General features: G+C 47.7%; 1 protein-coding gene across 2 annotated transcripts; it reads right to left on the reverse strand.

The window, feature by feature from the left end:
- Positions 1-22,197: 22,197 nt before the first annotated feature.
- Positions 22,198-25,437, reverse strand: LOC125517278 (probable cation transporter HKT6). Of its 2 annotated transcripts, none has more exons than XM_048682459.1 (3): positions 23,618-25,437; positions 23,108-23,321; positions 22,198-22,929 (listed from the first exon to the last, which is right to left on the reverse strand). In XM_048682459.1, the coding sequence occupies exons 1-3, from the start codon at positions 24,796-24,798 to the stop codon at positions 22,774-22,776; spliced, it is 1,551 nt and encodes a 516-aa protein (XP_048538416.1). In that variant the 5' UTR covers positions 24,799-25,437; the 3' UTR covers positions 22,198-22,773. The 2 variants fall into 2 exon arrangements, with proteins under 2 accessions (XP_048538416.1, XP_048538415.1); XM_048682458.1 differs by having other exon boundaries at positions 22,202-22,929; positions 23,103-23,321; positions 23,618-25,436.
- Between the last annotated feature and the right edge of the window lie 859 nt (positions 25,438-26,296).

Below are 26,296 nucleotides of genomic sequence, written 5' to 3' on the forward strand. Positions count from 1 at the left end.
TCGTGGTCTAGAAGCCTTCGGCGACACGCATCCGACGCAGGCAAAGTGACAAAGGGAGCGTGAGTGTGTGTGACCGTCTGCCTAATGTAATGTTCCCGTTGATGCAAGCTCTATATGATGGTGTAAAATGAACACGGCAAGGGGTCCTTTGAATCTCAAAGGAATTCTATACGATTTTTCAAGGATTCAAGTCCTTAGGAATTTTTCCTACAATGGTCCTTTGCTTCATAGGATAAAATCTTTTGTACTATATTTTATAGGAAATCTAACATCCACTCTAACCTCTTTTTATAGTGTCTTTAACTTTTTCGTGGCATCAAACACTCATTGCTAATCCTATAAAGTTAAAGAGGACATGCCACTGATCATATACGTTTTCTATTCTTACATTTTTAGAATCCTGCGAATCATAAGAGGCCCTAAAGAGGTTGCGTCATTTAGTTGGGATCCGAAGGAGTAATGTTTTCCCCTCGCCATGCCATTCCAAGCTACTACTAAACGATTTTTTAAATCTGTATGTAGTCAAACTTTCCAAAACCAAGTCTAACAAGGTACAATCAGCAGGCTATAAGGACTAACATTTATATTTTTTATTGAGTTGGATGAAAGAGAAGGTGAGAGAGAAGGGAAGTGGGTTGTAGATCAATAGGCAACTACAAACATGAGCTCCAAGAAATATTGTGAGAGTGTAAAGTGAGTCATGTATTAATAAAATAGTAGTGCTTCTTAGTAACTAAGCTACTATACATGTTTATTTTTATAAAAGCTACTATACATGTTGGCTATTAAGTTGACTATATGTGACGGGGCAACATTATACATCCGATTACCGACTATATTATTAACCATGCTCTAAAGCTTGACCAACTTTACAAATAAAATAATATCAACATTCGTAGTACGAAATCAATACTGTTAGATGCATCATGAAATTAATTTTCATGCTATATAACTTTAATATTGCAGATGTTAATATTTTTAAGTATAAAGTTTGGTCAAATTTTGCGTAGTTTGACTTTAAATAAATCTTATATGCGGATTAAAAAGAAAAACAGAGGGAGTACTATTAGGAAGTTGTTAGCTTCTTTTGGCAAGGCGATGATTGTGCATTGTGCCCGGGAAAACAATGTTGTGGCATTGGTTGGCCGGAGCTAGTTTGGGGGGAGGGGACCTTTTGTGGAGTGGCATGATCATCCTCCTAACTTGTTGATCCCTTTCTTGGAATAGACATGACTATTGTTCAATAGATGTCTCCAAAGTTGAAAAAGGACTTCAGTGGTTCTGACGTCGTTTTTGTTGAAATATATTGTATGATAACAATGTGGTAGCAAAAAAATTGAGTAGAAAGAATAAGGGCCTCTTTGATTCGCAAGACTCTCAAAATGTGGGAATAGGAAAAATGCAGGAATAGAGTGTCATGTTCTCTTATATCCTATATGATTTGAAAGAGTGTTTGATAGCACAGGAAAATCAAAGGAATCGATCAAAAAGGTTTGAGTGGATGAAAGTATCATCAAAACTATAGTATAAATGAATCCTATGATTTTTTTAAGGATTTCTATCCTACAAATCAAACGACCATCATAGGAAAACAATTCCGAAGGTTCCAAATTCTTAGAAAATCGTGTGAAATTCCCATCCCTAAGCTTCAAGACCGAAACATGGGAATATTGGCTATCATCTCATCTCATAGCATCTGTAGCCGAACTCCTAAAACAGGCGCTCACATATACACACGCACAATCATCCCTATAAAAATAGGCACACGCTAAAACAACATCAGAGAACCTGAAATAAATATGGAAAATATATGAGCACCCGTGTCAAGTTTAATTTGAACACGAATGAGCAGTGGCGGAGGCAGGGGGTGCTGGCAGCCCCCCCCCCCTGTGCTCTCACAAATACAACTATATGTGCTCCTAATTGTCCATTTTTCAAACATAATTAGTAAGATTTAGAAGATTTGGCCCCGTCTAACATTATATAACATGTTTTTTTAGAACGAAGACAGGATCCAACAGGTTCAACACAGAACAACAAAGATAAAACGGCCGTAGCCAAGGTACGATACAGGCTACCGGCCGAAGCCTGCAAGTGGAAGATAAGCTACATAAAGCCATAGGCCGGTCGAAAAGGCCAGAACCTACGGCAGGCTAGTGGCGGGCATCAATCTGAATCATCCGAATCCGCTCCATAGCCTCCGTCATCCGATCCGCATCACGCCGTTTCCCCAACGGCGTCCATGTCTGAAGAAATAAGTGGCATTTGAAAATAATGTCAGCTGGGTGAGAAGGAAATTTGTGCTCTATAGTCATCTTACTGCGAGTGGTCCAAATGGACCACAGCAAAGCTCCCACGCAGCGCCATAAGACACGTCCGAAGCCACCCCTATGAGCGACTAGCAGAGCGCGGAGGTCCAAGGCTGAGCGGGGATTCCAGTTCTGACCGAAAACCTCCCTAACCGCGCTCCAAGCAAAGCGAGCGAGGTGACAGTTGAAAAATATGTGGTTGGCATCTTCATGATGACCACATAGCACGCAAGAGCTGTCGGGGGGCCCATTCCTACGAGTGATATTATTGGAGGAGGGAAGGCGATCGCGAAACATCTGCCACAGGAAGATTTTGATCTTTAAGGGAATGGAAGCTTTCCATAGCCCCCTAGCTATGTCCAGGGTCGGCCCCTCGGTCAGGTTGTTGTACAAGGATTGGACGGAAAACTTCCCCGAGCGCGAGAGAGCCCAGGAAACCGAGTCGGCCTCAAGGCGAAGGTTCACTCCCGCCAAATCAGCTACGAGCCCGTCCCAACAGGCTCGTTCGATATCGAGTAGGGGTCTTTTGAAGGAGACCGCAGGCGGGCTGGTGCGCAGCGCATCTGCCACTAGGATATCAACGTTAGTAGCAAGTCGATAGGCTAAGGAATGGCTTTTCCACAAGGGTTCCGAGCCCAACCAGTGGTCCAACCAAAACCGTGTTGAGGACCCATTGTTGACACAAAACTTGGCTCCTAAAGTGAATGCCGGCATAACTTTCTGGATCCCATTCCAAAAAGTTGATCCCTTAGCTTTGGAAGTTAGAAAATTCCCATCTGGGAAGTATTTGGCGCGAAGGATATCCGCCCAGAGCCCTTGCTCGTTTTGGGAGAGTTTCCAAATCCACTTGGTTAAGAGAGCGACATTCATTAGCTTCGAATTAAGAATCCCAAGTCCTCCAAATTTCTTAGGGCGACAGAGCGCGGCCCATTTGATAAGATGGTACATATTTTTGATCCCCGTTCCTTCCCAAAAGAACTTGGATCGGGGCGTATCAAGCCTGGCATGAACCCCATCAGCCAGCAAGAACATGCCCATCGTGAACAGAGGAAGGGAAGACAGGCTAGAGTTAGTTAGAATTAGTTGGGCCGCCGAGGAGAGGAAACGACCGCGCCAGGGGCTAACCCTATTTGCCACCTTGCCATACAAGGGCTCCCATTCCAGAATGGAGATGTGTTTATCCGAAATAGGCAGGCCCAAATACTTAATTGGAAATCTCCCTAGCTTACAATTAAGTAGATTGGCTACTCAAGAAGCGAGCAGAGGATCCATCCCAATGGCTATTACCTCGCTCTTAAGGAAATTGATCTTAAGACCGGAGATGATTTCGAAAGCGAGGAGGATAAGTTTGACCGAGGCTACGCTATGATCGTCAGGCTCAAAGAGCAGCAAGGCGTCGTCCGCATATTGGAGGTGGGTGAGTCCACCCGGAATAAGGTGAGAAACCACCCCGCGGATGTGTCCGGCGTCCTTAGCCTTATGGATCATGGCTGATAGGGCGTCCACAACAAAGTTAAAAATCAGGGGTGAGGAGGGATCCCCTTGCCTGAGACCTCGTTTGTTGCGGACGAAGTTCCCAACCTCTCCGTTGATCGACACCGCGGTCTGGCCACCCGAGACCAGATGCATGATGCGGTGAACAAAGCCTGACTCGAATCCCTTCCGAGTCAACACCTCGCGGATGAACTCCCAGTTCATGCGATCATATGCTTTCTCAAAGTCGAGCTTTAGGAGCACGGCATGATGCCCGGTGCATTTAAGCTCGTGGGTAGTCTCCTGCAACACTATCGGCCCTTCGAGAATGTTGCGACCTTTGAGAAAGCCAGACTGACTACGGTTTATAACGCGCTGCGCGACCGGAGCAAGTCTGGTCGCATACGCCTTTGAGCATATCTTGAAAGGTACGTTAATGAGAGTGATAGGACGGTACTGCTTGATAGTGTCGGCCCCTTTGACTTTGGGAATAAGGCTAATCACGCCATAGTTAAGGCGCGAGACATCTACCGTACCTAGTGCAAAACCATTGATAATCCCGTAGAATAGGTCTTTAAACATCGGCCAGAAGCGTCGGAAAAACGCGACCGGCCAGCCGTCCGGGACAGGCGCCATGTCAATCTTCATTGCACCCACGGCTTCGTCGATCTCCTCCGTGGAGAAAGTCAAAGCCAAGAGGTCATTTTTGGCTTGAGACACGCGGCCCTCTTCCCCCCCGAAGTCTGCCCGAAGTTGGAGGTGCTTTTCCTCATCTGTACCCAACAGATTGAGAAAGAAGTCATAGATATGTGCCACGATGTCAGCCTGACTAACAAAAAGTCCTTGATCAGATTGAAGTCTCAAAATCGAGCACTTCCGTTTACGACCGTTGGCAAAGGCGTGGAAATATCCCGTATTCGCATCGCCCTTGGTAACCCACTTGACGCCGCCCCGACGGCGCCAATATTCCTCCTCCTCCCTGATAATGGCGAGCACCTGGTTCTCAAGAGCGTAACGGTGGGCCCATTCGGCTTCCAGGAAGGGTCTGGAATCAGCTTGTACGTCTAGGGCTTTGATTTCAGCAATAATAGCTTCCCTAACGCGCTTCGCTTCGCTCCCATGGTTTGCACCCCACCAACGGAGGAAACCCCGAAGGGTCCTAGCCGCCGCGATCCAAGTGTCCAAGGGACCCCTGGAGCAGCCGACCGCAGCTCTGGCACGCTCCCAGCGCGCCATGAGCAAAAGGGCCCGAAGCCCTCTATCTCAAACCACCCAGTTTCAAAGAAAAAGCGGGGGCTGCGCTTGATCCGATCCTCCCCCGAGGCTAGGATCAGTGACACATGATCCGACCCAATACGCGTTTCCGCCACCAACGTACACATGGGGAATAACACTTCCCAGTCAGAGGTCACAAACACCCGGTCGAGGACACTGCGCACCGGCGACAGTTGCTTGTTGGTCCACGTGAATCTAGCGCCAGTCCTAGCGATCTCCCGCAGGGCGCATGATGCAATCGTATTATTGAACAAGTTCACTCTAGGCCAGTCAATGTTAGGATTATTCTTATCCGCTCCCGAACGGATAAGGTTAAAATCACCCCCAAGGACAATGGGTACATTGGCGCCTTGCTTAGCCCCAACCAAGCTTTGAATTTCTCCCAAGAAATCAGCCGCCCTAGAGTGGTTAGCCGGGCCGTAAACGCAAACAATTGCCCATGAAGCGAGCGAGATCCTGTGTTTAATCGTGATTGAAATGAAAAACGCGCCCACATCCCAGCTTACAACATCGCATACATCACTGTTACATCCCAATAGGAGACCACCAGAATGGCCTACAGACGGCACCCGGCCCCAAATAAAACGATGAAGAGGATCGTAGGCAGCCAAATCTCTATACGTGAAATCAGCTTTAATCGTCTCCTGAAGCGCAACCACGTCAATGCGCTCCCTAGCAATATATTCTTTAAGTTGGGTCCGACGACCAGCGTGGCCGCAACCCCGAATGTTCCAAAAAAGGTAGTGCATCTAAATAATACGATTGCGAAGGCGCACCCCCCTGGATGTCACCGGTTTTGCCACTCGTTTTTTAGCCGAGGCACGGCTTGTCGAGGGGATAGCCTCCACCTCCCTGGCGTCAGCGTTCCCACTCGCCACCACAGCAGACCCAACAGGGTCAGAGACGACCAGCGCCGTGGCAGAGGCCTCCCTGGCCTTAGCCAACGCGGCAGCTGCGGCCGAAGCCGCTTGGGCATCTTCGCGAGCACGAATCAATGACACTAACTCGCCGCTCTCCGCACCTACTTTAAAACCGTTGTCGTCTAGAATCGAGACAAGTTCCGGGTCCGTAAAGGCATTCAGAATCTTAAAGGAGGGTGGGGGATTACCTGAGGTTTCGAGATTCTTCTCCGCAAGACGAAGCTGGGCACTCTCCATGGAAGAAAGCTCACCCAACTGGGCCTTGGCCCGAGCACTTGGCGCGCGCTGGGCCACTGGAGAAGCTCGAGAGCGCCGTGCCTTGGCCGAGACGCCCACGGAGCCCAGAGCCGCTTGCAGGTCCATGCAAGCTGGCGCGGTTGGCGATGGAAGGGAGAGCACCGCAGCATTGGCCGAGGGCTTGCGACCCGCCGTCTTCTTGGGAGCGCGCCCGGAGCCCCCGCACTGTGACGGCTTGACAACGGGGTGTGCATGGATGGTTCGTTGAGCACCAGACCCGTGTCGGAGCCCAGCAAACTGGGGGAGGCCGGAGCACCCGAAAGCATGGGGCCAGCACCATCCCGCTCCTTAAAACCAGACTGGTCAAAAGCCCCCAGCAACGCGAGCGCTGGTGGCGGACCGCTCCCAGCCGTGTCCGCCGTCGCAAGAGCGCCCGGCGCCACCACTTCTCTGTCCTCCTTTAGCGCGTGGGAAGTGAGACCCAACTTGTCCCAAGTCTCAGTATCAATCGACGTGTCTGGCATGTTGTCCTCATTCTCCTCATCACGGCAGGCCATCTCCACATCTTGCTGGTGGCTGCCAACTGCGGTGACCGGCCCTCCCTGAGCCACGGTCGAACCCTACGGCAGCCCAGGCGCACCCCCGGTCCCCGAACCCGGCTGGCCCTGATTGTCGCTAGGGCGAGGAGGGGCCTTGTCAAAACCAGATGCCACAGATCCCTCGCCCGAGCGCTTCGGGAGTCTTTCCACCTCCACCTTGATGTCAAAACCCTCATGGTTGAACCACACTTGCACGTATCCATTCATCTTGTCGGGAGGTTTGCATCCAAACTTCATCCTCACCGGTCCCATCCGGATGAGGGAGAGCTCGTCCACCACAATGGGCCTGCCCAACATCTTCATTCCTTCCATCAGGCGATCAACACGCCGGTGCTTCTTGGGAATACCGTGGAGGCGGAGCCACACCTCCGGCATGGAGAGGGGCACAATGGTCTCCTGGATAGAATCGCGGACCCGCACCGTAATATCGTTGATAGAGAGAAACAGTTTACCACTAGACTTAGCCATGTGCAACAGATCCACAGAAGGGAAGATAACCGCAAAATCGTCATCCCCCACTTGAGAGACCTGCCAATCCCAGTCACCCGCAAACATGTGCTTCAGCTCCTGCTTGAGCACACGCAGCAACAGCCTCCCTGGCTCCACCGACAGAATGACCCCATTAGCAGCCTGGAGATCATAGCCCTCTGTCTCCTCTTCATCTTCAAAGTCCAAGCAGAAAAAACCTTCCCCCGGGATCGCGCTGCCCATGATCTGAAGGTGGAGATGCTTACCCCGCGTCGGGCAGAAGGCCGAGGCGTGCCCTTCCTGCTTACAGATCACGCAGAGGGGGGGGAGGTGCACTTGGCCTGGAAATGCCCTGTTTGGTCGCACTTGAAGCATTCGCCTCCCTCTTCTTTGACGGGGATGGGCGCGTCCGCCGACCCACGCGATGCATCCGGCAGCACCACCGCAAGCGGGGCAGCCGACGCCCGCGGCTTCTTAGCCAGCGGGTCCCGTTGGCCACCACCACAGAGGGGATGCTCCATCGGCTTGCGCTCCAGTTCACGCCACTTCAACCCAGTCTTGCGCTTCTTCTTGCGCTCCTGCTGACCCCACCAAGGAGGAGGAGGACCCCAATCCCCTCGCGCCCATGGGATCCAGAGCCATAGCCTTGGCCATAGCTACCCCCATAGCCCTGGTCGTAGCCTCCACCTTGGCCTTGCTCGTATCCACCTGTAACGCCCTCGATGCAGCTATATCTCCCACGTGTCGAAGCACGACTTAGAGGCATAACCACATTGAAAGCAATGTCGCAAGTGAGGTAATCTTCACAACAACCCATGTAATACAATAAGGGGAAAAGGATAACAACCTCGAGATATCTTCAGCACTCCGGAACAATTGAATATCGAGAAGTGGAATGATAATAAGGTGCACCGGTAAGAGAAGGTATTTGAAACGAGGAAAAGGGATATGATCAACACCAAAGCTTTAATTAGTTCCACCGGAGAAGAAAGAGAATGAATAATGATGAACTTGAGGTTCCGTTAGAATCTTCATGAGAATCACCGGATAAGAACATTGAAGGAAAAGAATGGAGAGACTTCCACCACTAAAATGATACTTGATGGAGAAATCTGAGTCCTTGAAGAAAACAAGGGAGGGTGGGAAAAAACAAAGGCAACTTGGAGACGGAAGAAATGAACACCGTTGAGAAGAACTGATACTTGATCTTGCGGATGTTGAAATGTTCGATCCACTTGAAAAGAAAACACGCCGGTTGGAAAGGATTGACATGACAATATCGATGATCATGAAGGATTTGTATTCACATCGGAGTATGAGAACACCGTTTAGAGAAGGTATGGAATCAACATTTGACTTCGAAGCAACTCGAATACCACAACTCAAAACAAAACAAAGGATTGGCTTGCAAAATAAGCCGGAACAAACATATGATAGAGATTTCGTCCGAAGTTTTCGTGGTGGGGCCTACACGGGCTCGATCGTACAACACCATCATGTACAAGGCAGTGCACATGACATACGAAGCGTCCCCGAGTCGGCATAGCCAAGGACTCTTTAAGACACAACGAGACCACTGTAAAACCAACCGTGGATAGGCGGACCACTAGACGTCGAACCCCAATTTCATATCATACATCTGTCGGAAAGATATCCCAAGAGCTACTTGATTTCCCACTTATAAACTCCCGAAACTTTCCCAGTTATGCAATCAGGTGTTGGGGATACAGGGGAAGCATAATATCTCACCCAAAACTAGCAAATCCTACATCCAGCTGTATCCATCCTTCAACACATAACCAAGAAACCTTCAGAAATCATCTACCTCAACCTTCGAAAAGCATCCGTTATACGAGTTATGGCAATACTCCCGAACTCCCGCCCCAGTACTGGGTGGCGTCGAGGTTATCTCACCAACAACTGCATAAAAGAGATTTTCGATGTCGGCGAACTAAACGCAGGTATTCCAGAACTGCAACGATAAAATTGTGACGACAACACCTCGGAGCTCAACTCCCCGGGACACTGCCACAACCCCTAAATGACAGGAGGCACCAAGAACAATTTTCTCATCACAAATCGATCGGAATGATTCCAAGATACCCGCGTGATCCTAAATTATTTTAGTGAAATTTGAGAAGAGAAGAGTCAAAACTCTACGTCAGGATGCCTTACCAGAGCGATGAAGGGACTGGGGAGTAAAAAGAATTCCTAACTCTCCGATATATAATTCCTAAATGACTCAAAACATTTTTCTAGACTCAACTCGTCAGCTAATTCAATCAAGCAGTGGGGGCTCCTAAGGTCGGGGAAGGCTCTGATACCAACTTGTAACGCCCTCAATGTGGCTATATCTCCCACGTGTCGAAGCACGACTTAGAGGCATAACCACATTGAAAGCAATGTCGCAAGTGAGGTAATCTTCACAACAACCCATGTAATACAATAAGGGGAAAAGGATACATAGTTGGCTTACAATCGCCACTTCACACAAATACATGAATAAAGCATTACATCATCCAAATGCAATCAGGGCCCGACTACGGAGCCAAAATAAAAAAAGACTACCCCAAATGCTACACAGATCCCAGATCGACCCCAACTGGGCTCCACTACTGATAAACTAGAACGAAACAACACAAAGGATAAGATCTTCATCGAGCTCCTCCTGAGCTTGGTTGCGTCATCTGCACGGTCTCATCGGCACCTGCAAGCTGGTTTTGGAAGTATCTGTGAGTCACGGGGACTCAGCAATCTCGCACCCTCGTGATCAAGACTATTTAAGCTTATAGGTAAGGTAAAGGTATGAGGTGGAGCTGCAACAAGCGACTAGCATATATGGTGGCTAACATATTCGCAAAAGAGAGCGAGAAGAGAAGGCAAAAGCACGGTCGAACAACTATGATCAAGAAGTGATCCTAGAACAACCTACGTCAAGCATTACTCCAACACCGTGTTCACTTCCCGGACTCCGTCGAGAAGAGACCATCACGGTTACACACGCGGTTGATGTATTTTAATTAAGGCCAACTTCAGGTTTTCTACAACCGGACATTAACAAATTCCCATCTGCCCATAACCGCGGGCACGGCTTTCAAAAGTTCAAATCCCTGCAGGGGAGTCCCAACTTAGCCCATCACAAGCTCTCACGGTCAACAAAGGATATTCCTTCTAGCGGGAAGACCCGATCAGGCTCGGAATCCCAGTTACAAGACATTTCGACAATGGTAAAACAAGACCAGCAAAGCCACCCAGATGTGCCGACAAATCCCGATAGGAGCTGCACATATCTCGTTCTCAGGGCACACCGGATGAGCAAGACATCGGGTAAGCCAGCCCAGAGTTTCCCCTGGTAGCCTCGGACATCGCTCAGTTGGACCAACACTTAGAGAAGCACTGGCCCGGGGGGGTTAAAATAAGATGACCCTTGAGCTGGCCGACTCAAGGGAAACAAAAAGGCTAGGTGGCAAATGGTAAAACCAATGTTGGGCCTTGCTGGAGGAGTTTTATTCAAGGTGAACTGTCAAGGGGTTCCCATTATGACCCAACCACGTAAGGAACGCAAAATCCGGGAACATAACACCGATATGACGGAAACTAGGGCAGCAAGAGTGGAACAAAACACCAGGCATAAGGCCGTGCCTTCCACCCTTTACCAAGTATATATATGCATTAATTAAATAAGAGATATTGTGATATCCCAACAAAACATCCATGCACCAAACATGGAACAAGCTTCAATCTTCACCTGCAACTAACAACGCTATAAGAGGAGCTGAGCAAAGCGGTAACATAGCCAAACAACGGTTTGCTAGGACAAGGTGGGTTAGAGGCTTGGTTCAACAATATGGGAGGCATGATAAGCAAGTGGTAGGTATCGCAGCATAGGCATAGCAAAAGAGCGAGCAACTAGCAAGCAAAGATAGAAGTGATTTCGAGGGTATGGTCATCTTGCCTGAAATCCCGCAAGGAAGAAGAACGAGTCCATGAAGAAGACAAATGGACGTAGTCGAACGGTTCCTCACAAACGCTACGTTACCGGAATCAACCCGAAGAAGCAACACCGGAAGAAGCAAACAACAAAGTAAACAAACATCACATAAACATGGCATGATGCACAATCAAGTATGATGCATGTCCCGGTTTAATGAAGCATGGCATGACAAAGTGCACAAGCAATCCTACAAATTAAATGGAGCTCAATATGCAACGAGTTGCATATTGACGAAACACCACATCAATTATTTAGTTCTCTCTCGGTTATGCACTCAACAATATTACATGTTGGTTAACATGGCAAGAGGTGAGGCATAACAAAACTACACCATCTAAACAATTTAAATGGGGCCCGATATAACAAACAACAAATCCGGTAAATCCCCATATGCATTAGTAATTTATTGCAACAACAATTTAAACATTTTAATTGTTATTATCATGATGCAGATGACATGAACAAGTTTATGCAATTTTTTATTAAAAGTTTACAAGAGCATTATGAAGCATTTTTTCACCGTAGTAGAAAGAAATGGGTGCCACGGCGACGATAACGAAACGGTGCCACTGCAACGTTCCGGTTCCGACAACTCATTGAGAACGTCGGTGCAAAAGAAAGTGTGGCGGGAGCATGCAAAAGATGGTGGGGTGATCCCGGTTACCGGGTTCCCACGAGTCAACGACGGCATGGCAACGAGGAGGAACCACTAACGTTCACGGGCGAAAACAACAACTAAACATGCATCTCATACAACACATGCTTTCGTCCACGGGTCATCGTCTCGGCGGTTATACCTTCCAGGTGCATTCTCGGAGCGGTTCGGGTTCGTAGAGGAAGTAGGCATTCTCGCGACGGTGGTGGTACAAGGTCGTCGTAGGAAGTAGTCGTACTCGCGATCTTGTCGGATCCACGGTGATGGTAGTGAAAACTTGGTGAATCCGAATTCTTCGGAGGTCGTCATCGAACTTGGTCAAATACATGACGTGGGTAGACGTTCACTCGACGGCCTTCGGCGACGATAGTTGTTCTCATTTCGTCATGGAACTTGGTGATTTCGGAGATGGTGGAAGACGAACTTGGCGGTCCTCGTTGACCTAGTAGTTGGCGTTTCCCGGTTCGGTGACCGTTTTCGGCATCGGACGTCGAGGTACTTGGCGGACTCGCATGGGGCAGCAACATGTAGTCGAACTAGGGTCTTAGTCCTGGCGATAAAAAGGGTACTTGCGGTCTTGATGAATCCGTAGTGGTACTGGGCGAGATCACGGCCACGGCAGTCTTTGAACTTGGTTTTCCTGTATAAGACTCCACGGGTCCTGGGAGGACTCGGCGATGGCCATGTTAATGAGGCGACCGTAGATGATGAAGCACGGAGCAATAGCTCGAGTCGCGGGAGCATCAGCTGTCACGGGCGGAGGTCGGGCTGGAGCTCCTGGCCGCAGCGGCGCGGCGCCCGAGCAGGGTCCAGCGGCAAGGCAAGGCGACGAGGAGGAGCCTGCGAGGGACCCTGGCGGGGAGGCGGTGGAGGACGGTGCGCAGCTGAAGTGAGGTCGGCGGCGCCGTGAGCCGGCAGGGTGGAGCCGAGGAGGACGTCCGGCGACGACCGGTGCTGGGGCTCCAGCGAGCTCTGGCCAAATCGGTTGGGACGAGCAGTGCGGGGGCTCCTGCTGGCCGTGGAGGACGAAGGATGCGGGCACGGGAACGAGGTAGGACTCGGCAGAGGAAGCGGGAGGCGGCCATGGCGCGCGGAGGAGAAGCAGGAGGAAGGCCATGGCAACGAGGAGGGGCGCGCGGGATCGGGCGTGTGCGGAGACGGCGGCCTCGCGGAAGAGGGAGGCTCAGGCATGGGACAGCTCTCGTCGGCGGGCCGGCGTTGAGGAGGGATCGGGTCGAGGCACGAGGAGCTCCTCTCCCTAGCGATGTGCGTGGAGGCGACGCAGGAGGGATCGATGGGAGAGGGAGAGAGCGAGAGATGGGGATCGGGCTGCGCGGACTCCTGGCGGCGCGAGGAGGTGGACGAAGGGAAAAAGAGGACCGAGGGGGATCGGGCTAGGTTAGAATTGGTGGGGGTCGGCTGGGCCTATGGGCCGGCGCGGGAGGTCTGTTGGCCTCGCTGCGGGTGGCCTAGGTGGGCTGGCGCGAGAGTGGGCCTAGGGAGGCCCAGTTGGGCTCTCTGCTCTCTCTCTCTCTTTAACTTTATTTCTAAGCATAAAACAAAATTGGAGAAGAAAAGAAAGATGGAGGGGGTTTGGGAAAGAATTAGCACACGCAAATAATATTCCCGGACTCGCAAAAATGCGTTGGTTCCAAGAAAAATATAAGAGGCATGATTGCAAGGATTTAATTCAAACTTATTTGAATTTAATTCAAATGGTTTGAACAAGGGCTAGGAATTAGAGGTGTCCAAAAATGTTCCGATTTTTGGTGGAGCTCCGGAAAATGACGAAAGAATTTATGGGCAAAGTTAAAGGCCAAGAGACGTGATGACTAAAGCATTGGGATTTTGCAAGTGTGTTAAGGTGAATTCCAAAAGAATGGAAATATTTATAATAGCTCCCTAATATCGGGAGGATATGTTATAAAGAGAATCACCATGTAAATTCCCTCGGTTTAAATGGACCGAAGATTCATGCAATTTATTTAGTTGAGCTTTAAAATGGGTTGCATGATGACATGATGCAATGCACATGATGCAGAGATGAATGCAACCGACGAAACAAATCAACAACGAATCTCGGAAACCCTGGAAGGCATCTGAAGCTCCGGTCTTGGGGCGTTACACCACCGCCCCCATCTTCACGCCCCGCCGCCCTGGCACGCTAGCCACGCTTCGCCTACTCCCTCAGCGCCTTCTCCCGCCGCCTCTCTTCGTTGGGGATCGGAGGATCCATCGGCCTCTTCTCCGTTCGCCGGTCGCCCATGGCTGCCACCGCAGCAAAGGAGCGAGTGAGTGGAGGGGGAGGGGGAAGGGGGGAGAGAGATCTGGCAAAGCGCCGAAATCGCCGCACCTCACTGGGACGGGCAGGAAACCCTAGTGAGGGGTCGCGCACGCCCCTGCGCAGCCATATAAAGCGACGCGGCCCGGGCTTATGGGCGCCTTTCTGGGGAGGCCGCGGGGAGCAAGGCCCAGCCGAGCCTGGCTCAGAAGCAAAAGCGACCCCCTGGCCACCCGTAACCCCATCGGAATCCAATCCCAGATGACGGTTGGGCCCTAGGGCCGCTTGAGGCCGGCCCAGGCCCAACGGACACGAGCTGGCCCACGACAGGCGCCTCGCCCCTCGGCGTCAGCCCTAGCGCCTCGGCCGTTTCCGCCACCCGCGCCGCCGCCGCCGACAACGCCGCCGACGAAGGAACGAGAGGGAGCGGCGGCCACTCCTCAGCCACCGCCAAGGCCGCCTCGTGGACAGGGGACGACGGGGAGGCGCACGCCACCTGCGGGCGCCCCGCCGAGGGAGACGGAGGTCTCCAGCACCGCACCGCCAAAGCACGAGATCCACATCCCCCCGGCGCAAAACGACGGCGAGGTCACCCCGACCGACGTCGGTCTCCGCCGCCACCCGAACGAAGTCATCGAGGGTCACGCACGCCGTCGGGGGAGCCAGCCGCGGCGAAGAGGTCCCGTCCTCCTCGTCGGACTTGTCCGTCGCCAGGGCCCAGAAGCGACCACCACACGGCCCCCGCCCCAGCTCCGTGGAGCGCACCGTCGAAGAGGGAACCAGAGCACCACTCGGTCCACGCCGGACCTGCACCCACGCATCGGCCGCGGCGAGATCGCTGGGGGCAGGGGCGGAGCCGCCCTCGTCACCTAGGACCGTCGCCAACGGCTCGCCCGAGTTTGAAACCATCCTCATGCAGGAACTCTCAAGGGATTATTCTAGGTCATCCCACTGACCATGTTCTCAAAACTATCATTAGATAACATGTTTGGCTCCCTTTATATTGAGTTTCTGGCTCCGCCACTGCAAATGAGCTGATTTCACCACAAGAAATCTAACCATCTTAGTTCATAGTCACTTTTTGATGCACTTTTGAAAAAAATCATATAATATACTGTAATATGTTTTCTCAACCCACAGCTATGTAGCGTGTAAGTGTACTCTGTTCACGAGGGAGCTTCTATTCGGCGCCTGTTGTACATCGCCCGCTTGGGCTGGCTTGCGAAGGAGCAGCGCAGGTAACGCCAAAAAACCATGCAGAAAGAGCCTTCCTATGAATCAAACTCGCGACGTTAATTCCTTATCAGATTTCAGCTAACCACTAGAGCAATTGTGGACTTGCGACTGGTAACAACGCCAAAAAATATGAACAAGTCTGGCCGCGCTATTTACTACACAATATCGTCTATTGCATCACTTAGAATCTGAATATTTGAAGAAAAATCATGAACTTGAAAAAGTTTGTCTATTTTCAAAAACCTTCATCATTTTTGAAAAAAGTTCACATTATTAAAAAAATCACAAACTTAAAAAAAGTTCATGATTTTGAAAAAGTTCATGACAAAATGAAAAAAGTTCATCGCTTTTGAAAAAAATCATCATTTTTACAATTTAATCAGTTTTGAAAAGGAGTTCATTAATTTTGAAAAACTATTCACAAAATCTTTGAAAAAATTAATCGTTTTTGAAAAACAAAGCACAAATTTGAAAAAAGTTAATCAAAATTAAAATAAAGTTCATGGATTTTTAAAAAATGGAAAAAATTCATCAAATTTAGAAAAAATAATCAAATTTCTAAAAAGGTTCATGTGTTTGGATACATTTTATCGAACCAGGAAGAAGAAAAATTAAAATAAGAAAACGAAAAAGGATAAAGGATAAAGAAGGAATAAATAAAAGAAAGAAAAACTTGATGGTTTCCAGATCCCGTTGTGTGGCGCGGTGGTTACACCTCGTACATCGATCAGGGAGGTCACGGTTTGATTCTCAACCAAAGCGCTTGTTTTTGTGGATTAACATAGAGATAAAACACTATATGGGCCGGTCTAGTGCCGGGGCGCTTTTGGCGCCCATTTATAAAATACGGAAATCACTAATTAAGAAGCATTTGTCTAAAAAAAACTAACTAAGAAGCACTATTTGCAAAAATCACTCCTATCTTTCCAGACCGCGACAACTGGCGCACATATCGTGATCTGAGAGTCTTTTTTTCGTAGATCCGTTTATTCAAAACATTTTATCTTTTAAACCGTGTGTCCAAATCTTAAATCGTTTTCACCATTGGATTACTCACGTCAAGATCTTCAAAACAATATCCTATGTTAATAGGTTTTAAGAAAAAAATTACACAAAAAAGAAAAAAACCCGAAACGGGAGTATTTTTTTCCTTTCCAAAAGAGTCACGACTGTGCCTTTTGTGGAAGGAAAAAAAACATATTTTTACGTTTTTGAGAGGCACGACCGTGCCACTCACGGAAGCAAACCGTGCCTCTCGCGAAAGGGAAAAACATGGTTTTCTTTTTTGCCATTTCCGAGAGGCACGGCCGCGCGCCTCGTGGAAGCAAATCTGTACCTCTCGCGAAAGTTTAAAAACATGTTTTTTTTGTTTTCCGAGAGGCACCTCTCGCGGAAGTTAAAAAAAACGCGTTTTTCCGTTTCCGAGAGACACGACCGTGTTTCTCACAGAAGTAAAACAAAACATTGTTTTCCCGTATGTGAGAGGCACGATCATACCTCTCGCGGAAATAAAAAAATACATTTTTTCATGCATTATTTTAAAAGCTAAGAAAGAGCAATGAAAAACCTGAAAAGCCAAAAAAACTCGAAAAAACCTTCTAATTAGTCGAAAACGCGTGCAAAAAATAAATAAAACAAAATCCGAAAAGAACGTCCAGAAAGCGATACTTGCGGACAGACGTGCTCTCAACTCATCCGAAGTGATACTTAGGGGCTCACAAAGGAATTTTTTTTTTGAAATGGAACACATCGATTCCATACTTAAACTGGCTCAGCTAATTTGCTGGCCCGTCGAACATTTACATCGTCAGGTAGGTCCTCAGACGACACATGCGAGACAGGCTGATGACTAGCACCGTAGGCCGCTAGAGCGTGCGCAAGATTATTACATGCCCGTAGGGCAAAAACGAAAGAAATACTAGTAAAATTTAGATAGGCAAACTGACGAATCTCCTTAAATAGCAAACCTTCAGGTGCACGGTCCGATTCAGTACCTCGTAGCGCCTTTACCAGAACCTGACAATCCGATTCAACCTCCACATTTGTCATTCCCCAATCTGATGCAGCATGCAGAGCTGCGAGACAAGCCTCGGCCTCCGCCCGCAGTGCGCTTGCCACATGAGGCAACCGGCCTGCACCGGATCCTCTGACATCCCCACACTGGTCACGAACCACGAAGCCCCACCCTCCTGCTCCATCTGTCATCGAAAAGGCCCCGTCAAAATTTATCTTTAGCTGATCGCCCATTGGCTTCCTCCATTCATGCACTGGTTTGACAGATGTGCCCGTACTTGGTTTACCACACATATTAAGAGAATCAACAGCCCAATGATTGATGTCGGCAGCAAGACTCCCCAAAGGGATGCTTTTTCCCCTACATTTAATTTATTCCTCCATGTCCACCAACGCCATAACAGGCAGACCACTAGAATTCGTTTGTTCTCCGTCAGCTTCAGTATAGCATGCAGAAATTCACTCGCGTCCTTGCATTCACACATGCACTGACGTTCACGTTCCAGCTGCAAACTACGCCACACAGACTTAATTGCCTTACATTTCAGGAACAAATGTGCACCATCCTCGTCTAGTCTTCCGCAACAGACACAAAGTGTATCACAGTCTATTCGTCTTCTCTTCAAAGATAGTTTCAGAGGCAAACTGTTATGAGCCAGGCGCCACATGAACTGCTGTATTTTTGGTTGGCACGGTTATCTCCAGATTTCTTTCCATTCCCAGTCCCGCTGTAATGGTGTAGAAGTTGACGGCAAACCTCCATCCCTATTCTGCACATATACTTTATAAGCTGATTTAACTGAGAACATACCCTTGCTATCAAAATGCCACGCATAGACATCCTCATGGTCAGTCTGGAGAGGTGTCGCTAGGATGATTTTGGCCTCGTCCTCTCTGAATATGGCTCTCACCAAGTCCTCATCCCAGGCTTGTGTATCTGGGTCTATCAGTTCACAAACTCTCGTGAGAAGACATTGTCCTCTATGCGTCAGTGGTGTTCTGATTTCATCTCGAGCAATCCAAGGATCTCTCCATATGTTGATTGATGCGCCGTCGCCAACTCGAACTATGAGGCCCTCCTTAAGTAAAGCAATTCCCTTTAAGATACTTCTCCATGTATAGGATATGCCCGGATGTGCTTCTGCATCTAGTAGTGAAGTACGTGGGAAGTATCTCGCCTTCAGTACTTGTGCACACAACGAGTCTGGGTTTTTCAGCATACGCCACGCCTGCCGTGCTAGCATAGCGATATTGAAACCATAGATATCTCGGAATCCCATCCCTCCTTCCCCTTTCGGTTTGGTCAATAACTCCCAACTGAGCCAATGCATTGTGTTATTCTTCTCTTGTTTTGCCCACCAAAATCTGCATATCATCTTTCCAATATCCTCACACAGGGTCTTTGTGAGATCAAAGCAAGACATTGCGAATGTCGGGATGGCTTGTGCACAAGCTTTAATAAGGATATCTTTCCCCATCTTTGACAGTAATCGCTCCTGCCACCCCTGTATCTTTCTCCATATCCGGTCCTTCAGGTACTCAAAATTTTTGGTTCGAACCTGTCCTACGTACACCGGAAGACCGAGATATTTCTCAGTTCTAGCTTCTGCACTTATATTCAGAACATGCAATACCTCCTGTTTCCTACACGATCTAGTGTTTTTACTGAATATAACTGAAGATTTTTCATAATTCACAACCTGACCCGAGCACTCCTCATATAGATGTAGCATATTTTGCAGATACGTAGCACTCTCAACTGAAGCTTTCATGAGGACTAGTGAGTCATCTGCAAACAGTAGATGGTTGAAACTCGGGGCATTATTGCAAATCCGGATTCCTTTAAGAGAACCATCAGCCTCGGCCTTGTTCAACAAGGAGGAAAAACCTTCCACACAAATAAGGAAGAGGTAGGGTGATATAGGATCACCTTGGCGCAGACCTCTTTGTGGCACTATCGTATCTGTGCATTCTCCATTCACTCTGAACTTATATGACACCGAGGATACACAAAGCATAATTTTATTTATCCATTGCTCCTGGAATCCCAACTTGTACATCATTCTCTCTAGGAAGTGCCACTCAATGTGATCATACGCTTTGCTCATATCAAGCTTTACTGCTGCATATCCTTCTTTCCCTCCTCTTTTATTTTTCATATAATGGGTGCACTCATAAGCAAGTAAGATATTGTCCGTAATCAACTGGCCCGGGACAAATGCACTCTGGTTCGGGGAAATAATGTCAGGGAGGATCTGCTTTAGGCGATTAGCTAAAACTTTAGAGACCAACTTATAAACCACATTGCATAGGCTAATGGGCCTAAGATCCTTCATACTCTCTGGGTTCTTGACTTTTGGGATTAGCACAACACATGTATCATTCCATCCTTCTGGCATAGGACCTCCATTAAGCACATTCAAAACTTCCGCCACCACCTCATCACCAACAATATCCCAACATTTTTTATAGAAAATAGAAGGCATACCATCTAGTCCCGGTGCTTTGAGATCACCAATACTCTGCAGCGCCTCATAGACTTCCTCCCTAGTGAACTCCATTGCGAGCGATTCATTCATGTGGGATGTTACTCGCGGTTCAATGTGACCCAAAAGTTGATCTAGTCGTGTCCCTGCATGAGAGGTAAAAAGATTTAAGAAATAGTTAGAGACTACTTCCTTCATCTCGTTCACATCCTCCACTACTCTCCCATCCTCCCTTCTTAGCTTCTTGATGCGGTTCTGCCTCCTTCTCTCTGTCGCGGCCGCATGAAATTTTTTTGTATTCCGGTCTCCCCCCTTCATCCAGTTTATATGAGCTCGCTGCTTCCAATATGTTTCTCTTTGCTCCTCCAACCTCTCCAGTTTAAAACGTAAAATCTGCTCTTTGTGCACTTGTTCAGCCCCAATATTCTGCCTCCTACACTCTTCCAGTTGCTTTTTGAGGCGACATATCCTCTTTTCTAAATCACCTAGAATGTTTCTGCTCCAATCCATTAGCTCCCGCATCACACTTTTGACTGCTCCTGCCACATTCTCCCCTGCTATTTGCGTTTCAAGCTGCCAAATATTCTGCACCATCTCCTTGCATCCCTCCTCTTCCAGCCAGCTAGCTTCAAATCTTGGATTTTGGTTCTGTACCGAGCCATGTCTAATCCTAGCTGCTCCTGCTGTGTCCACAATAACCGGACGGTGGTCCGAGTGGCGTGGGTCGCCATTAGTCACTCGGTACGCAGGAAAACGACAACACCATGATGTAGTAGCAACCGCCCGGTCCAACCTCTCTTTAACATACTTCTCTGCCATATGACTATGGTTCCTCCAAGTAAATGTATCTCCAACATAGCCCAGATCTCTTAGCTCGCAATTTTCCAGTGCAGCTTTGAATCTGTCCATACATGCTTGACCCCTCGGCGGCCCACCTTCCTTCTCCCAAGAATGCAAGATTTCATTAAAATCACCAGCGCAAAGCCAGGGTTTATTATTTTGTTGTTTTAGATTCCTAAGCAGCCTCCAAGTCTTCTCCTTCTCATCACTCTTGGGCTCCCCATAGATACCGGTGAACCTCCACACAAATCCATCCTCTTCTGCAATCTCCGTATCAATGTGGTACTTGGACACAAAGGGCAACACCACAAGCTGCACTTCCTTCTTCCAAAACATGGCTAAACCCCCGCTCTGCCCCTCACAATTTTTAACAAACATTTGTGTCATCCCCATCTTCCATCGAAGCCAGTCCAACCTGCTACACTCCATCTTCGTCTCAGACAAAAATAGAACGTCGGGGTCCTCCTTCTGGAGCTCCAGAAGCCCTCGAATTGCCGGGCCATTCCCCAATCCCCGGCAATTCCATGCAATGAGCCTCATTGCTTCTCGCAGGGCTGTTCCAACAGCCCCGCGTTCTCCTTTTGTGCTGCAATTTTGTCCTCCTCAATTCTTCTCTTCTTCGGTGATTCACATTCCGTCATATCAACATCATCCGACTTTGCAATCCTCTTCTCTCCCACACTCACTCCCAGTGATCTATTATCCCCTCCATTCTTCCTCTCCTGTCTTCTAAAACCCTTCCCACCCTTCCCCTTAGGGTGTACCAGGATGCCCATGTCTGCCTTCTCTGCACTACTCTTCCCCTCGACATGTTTGTTTGATAGCTCTAGCTGCACGTACATTTTCTTTCCCATCGGTTCCTCCTTCTCCTGAGCCTCAACCTTATCTCTAACCCCTTTCATTGTATCCCTGGTTGCTCCCGTAAAATACACAGTACCGGCCGGGCGCCGGCCGAATAGGAATCGCCTGTTCACGGGCCTGTAACTTCATATCATATCCCCTGTTCACGGGCCTGTAACTTCATAATACTCTGTTCACGGGCTTAACATATTAACCGGGCCAAGCGAAGTTACAGGCCCGTGAACGAACTGAATAGGCCTCACCACTCGCGGCGCGGGTCGGCCACTCGCGGGCGCGCGCCCCCAGCTCGATCAGCCGCCGCCCCCCACCCGTTTCGTCCTTCCCGCTGCCAAGCTCCTCCGCCGCGCCGTCGCTTCCACCCCGCGAGATGCAGGTACTTCTCTCGAGCTCGCCCCGCTAATCAGACGATTCACCATCTCGGCCGCTGCCACCCGCGGCCCCGCTCGATTGCGGCGCAGATTGCTGCGATCGTAAGAGGTCACCCTAGTTACCGGCTAGGGGTGCGTCTCCGTGGTCTGACTTAGGGTGGTTGCCTGCATTCGCTGCACTGTTCACGCATCGAAATCGTTGCGGAACCGAGCCACCCGTCCATTCCTCGCTAGGCATCAGTCACTGTGGCTGTGCTATCAAGTTACCGCATCTCTTGGTGCTAGGGCCGAGATCAACCAGCTCTGATTTCCAAAAGTTTTGTCATCGTGTTATTTGTTACGAATTTACCCGCGCTTTCCTATTTCGGTGAATGCACGGAGAATGGATCAAGTATGAACTGCCAAGGGTGAATTGCTAAATTATGGAGGCTAGATGATTGGGTGTTGTCGCATTGATGTAGGGAACCAGGGTGATGTGTATGACGATGCGTACGGTAAATGGAAACCAAACACTCCTGTACGTGTGTGCTTACTATCTTTGTACTATTATACTAGTATTTTTATTCATATCCTTTACTAGCATCATACGACTACAAGGTGGACACAGATTATTGGTGAAGGAAAAGCGACGATGCCGTTTGTTATGCATGTCCGAAGCTATACACCATATTTGCCTATTTGGGAGGGGGAATACTAGGCCCTCACGGAGTTGATGCTATCTAAGCTTCCATGCTTTTCCCCCCTTCAAGTTGTACCCCTTAAGCCTCCCGAAGACCATGACGATGATCAGAATAATTTTCCCCTCGTGGCTCCATTTCCCAACAAACCCATATGAAGCATCCTTGCAGTGTAGGTCTTGTTTCAGTAACCTCTTGCAGCTGTAACCCATAGAGAAGCCCACGTTTCCATATGCACTGCAATATAATCAGTCATCGGATCAGCCAGGAGTTCAGTAATGATAATCATGGCAAACATAACCATGAGTTTCTCTTAAGAATGTACTCCCTCCGTTCCAAAATAGATGACCCAACTTTGTACTAAAGTTAGGTCATCTATTTTGGAACGGAGGGAGATTTCAGTGACTTGCCTTACAATTTCAAACAGTATGCTGAAAACATTGAAATTAAGTGGATCTGTGGTCAGTGCTTCTCGCTCAGTGATGCAAATTAGCATGACAAAGATAGCCAAATAAGACAATTGGGACAAGATCCAGTCCTCCAATAGCCCTTTTCTGTTGTATCTCTTCTCGTCCTTAGAATACCGATCGTCGTAATTGGGTAAAAATGATGTGTAGCCGGGAAGGTACCTGATACAAGTTGGTGCAAACATGCGTTAAGTATAGCTTACATTAGTTCTTCTGAATGACAGCATACATTAGATAATCTGATGTCTCTTACTCTATTATATGAGATAAAGCTATTCTTTAAGTACGACATATTTGCATATCATTCAGCCTAGTCAATAGAACCCCTATTTGCCTAATGTAAGGTCGCAGTAAATTCAGGATTTTTTTTTACTAATGTAAGTGCTGCAGTAAATCCAGGCAATTTTCTTCGCAACGAGCATTATTATTTCCGGGAGAAGGTTAGAGAAGGAACTTACATCATGACGGTGTATAGGACTACTATTGCCGAAGAGATTCTTGACAGATCCACAATAGTTTCACCAGCATGCCTCGCATTGGTTGACTGAAAAAGAGCACCTACTATCTTTTGATAGCTGCTCATTTCCTGCAAAGCCTCGGAGCTCCATTCCAAAGAGCAAAACAATATGGTTTGCAGAATTATGAAGCCCACAACAGTTAAAATTAAGTAAGCACACTTTCTTGTACTCATAAGATGCCTGTATCCGATGGCGTTTGCATGCTCAAGAATGTAACACCATTCTTGTTTCCCGGTAATCTTCTGGAGTGACCACACCATGAATCTCAAGCATGGTGCAAATAATGTATTTCCTACTAGCATCTGAGGAATAATTAGCAATAGCAGACCGGAGTTCTTCTGGAAGATAACCATATTCTCGTTTACTGGAGTGAAGCCACAGTTTGCAACCGAGGATATAGCCGTAAATACAGAAAATAAAATGAGCCCAGTCCGTTTTCTCTTCAGAATTTCTTGTGCATCTGGTACTAACTTAAGGTAGAGGTAAATAAGTAAGGAGCTCCCTAAGTTTGTTATTAGAAGACAGACCGTCACTGCAGTACCTAAAAGTACAGTTGTCTTGGGATCAACATGTTGTTTGTTTGCCTGGCGGAGTTCGGAAAATGCAACTGCATCTTTTGTGCCATGGCTAGTGTTGGGATCAAAGTTTGCAACATTAATAGATTCAATATCAATATGAGATATGTGGTCCCTTGTGTTGAGTGAATTTTCTGTATTGAATTTAGCCCTCATGAAGTGAAGACCAAGTATTGAAGTGAACACCTCACTGCCAATCAGCATTAAAATTGCCAAAACCCAGAGTTGTTTGCTTGAGAATTCCTCCATTTCAACAGTAGCCATGCTTGAGACAGTTGATGCAGATACAGAAGTAAACAACACGTCTAAGTTTTTCAGAGTATTTGACTTATCTTGAGAGTTAAGAACCTTCAGAGCTTCATATCCAGCAAATGAGATCAAGGTGAAATAGGTGACTTGGATAAAGAGCGGGTTGGTTTGGCAGATGAACTGGCAGGAGTATTTCATGGATTGCCATGCAGATTTGGCAAAAGAAGAGAATTTGGTGGATGCAAATGCACAGAAAGTTTTAAGACTTTTTAGGTATACTACAAGAGAAGTATTCATTCTTTTCTAGTACCTGTGTGGCACTAAAGAGAATGTTTTCTCCTTTGGAGCGGTTAGGCGGGGTTGGGGGCAGGGGGTGCTGGTTCCTTGCGTAGTCACACTGAGTACTGTCTATTTATAGTGGAAAAGATATATTCTCCCTTCAACTTTGTACCTATGGTGTTTCGTACAATCTGTGCTGTACAGAGGAATTATAAAGCAGTAGTAGATTTATGTGGACAAATATGACCGAAGAATCAAGGCTGCTTCATGGATTCCATCATTCAAGATAGCTTTGCCATAGTAGTGGTAAAGGATTCTGTTCTCTACTGAATTTGTGTCAATAAATAGTCTACAGGGTAGTGAAAATGCAAAATTAAGAATGAGCACTCTTGAGTGCGAAGTTATTTCATTCTGTGCTCTGCATTATGCCTTGGTTCACACGATAGCTGCTTTTTCGTTCTCCGAGCCTCCCTGAGTTAGACCTTGATGGCATGCAGATCCAGTTGGAACTTGGAAAGATTAAATGTGTTCTCAGCAAGTGGTTCGTGTCCTTTCGGAAGCTAAGGTGCTATTAGGCTTCCTTGTCTTACTGTGTTCCCTGTGTACCAGAACTGAACCCTCGACATGTAGAGTTCATTCCGAGGAATCTTGACTCAGATGTACTTATCTTGGATTTCAAAATTTGTAACGCTGAGTTAATCAGAGGTTGCAGTCATAAAAACATGACATACTTGCATGTCTCTCTTGAAAAAATTGTAATGGTCGTGGCGTCGTGCACACTGTACACTTAACAAGAATGTTTTTTTAACCGTGCATCAGTATGCTCTCCCTTACCAGTTACCATGTCTGTTTTCTTGAACTGCGAAAGGAATGAGGGATACCTGCAAGGAGCTAGATATCCATTTAATGAATAGGAATAGACATCCAAATCTTACTCAAAGAGGACTCGAGCCTGGTTCAAAGGGAGTATAATCACACCTCCTGCATTACTGTAGTCATGTTCTTCTAGACGTGTAGCAGTTCTTTTCATGTAGTATGCAAAATATGTACATCAGTATATATATGACTCTTGTCGTGGCATCAACAATACTGTTGGTTTTCCGGAGGAAGTAACTTCACGCGTTCTCGTTTCATAAGCAAACACGTGTAATCCACATTTGACGAATTTGATTTTATTCTTCTTACCAAGGACAAAGCATTTGGTACAACCAAATTAGCTCTTCATTGTTGATATGGAGAAGACCGATGAATAGATTTTATTCTTTAAGCTTTATCATCTGAGTGGATATGGAACAAATTCTTTGGATGCTACATAGTTGCTCTGCACTGGCATAATACTACCTATGCAGACTAGGTTAAATATGCTCTGCTAGTTCCGTGTGGCAGCAAAACACCTTTCAATAATTATAAGGTTGCATTCAGCTTCTATGGTACTGTTAATTGACTTGTGGAGCAAGATGACCTCCATAACTTTTCCTGCATGCCTGTTCACACTATTTCTATTGACGCGTTGAAC

This window comes from Triticum urartu, chromosome 6, assembly GCF_003073215.2.
Source record: "Triticum urartu cultivar G1812 chromosome 6, Tu2.1, whole genome shotgun sequence".
In the NCBI taxonomy this organism is placed as follows: domain Eukaryota; kingdom Viridiplantae; phylum Streptophyta; class Magnoliopsida; order Poales; family Poaceae; genus Triticum; species Triticum urartu.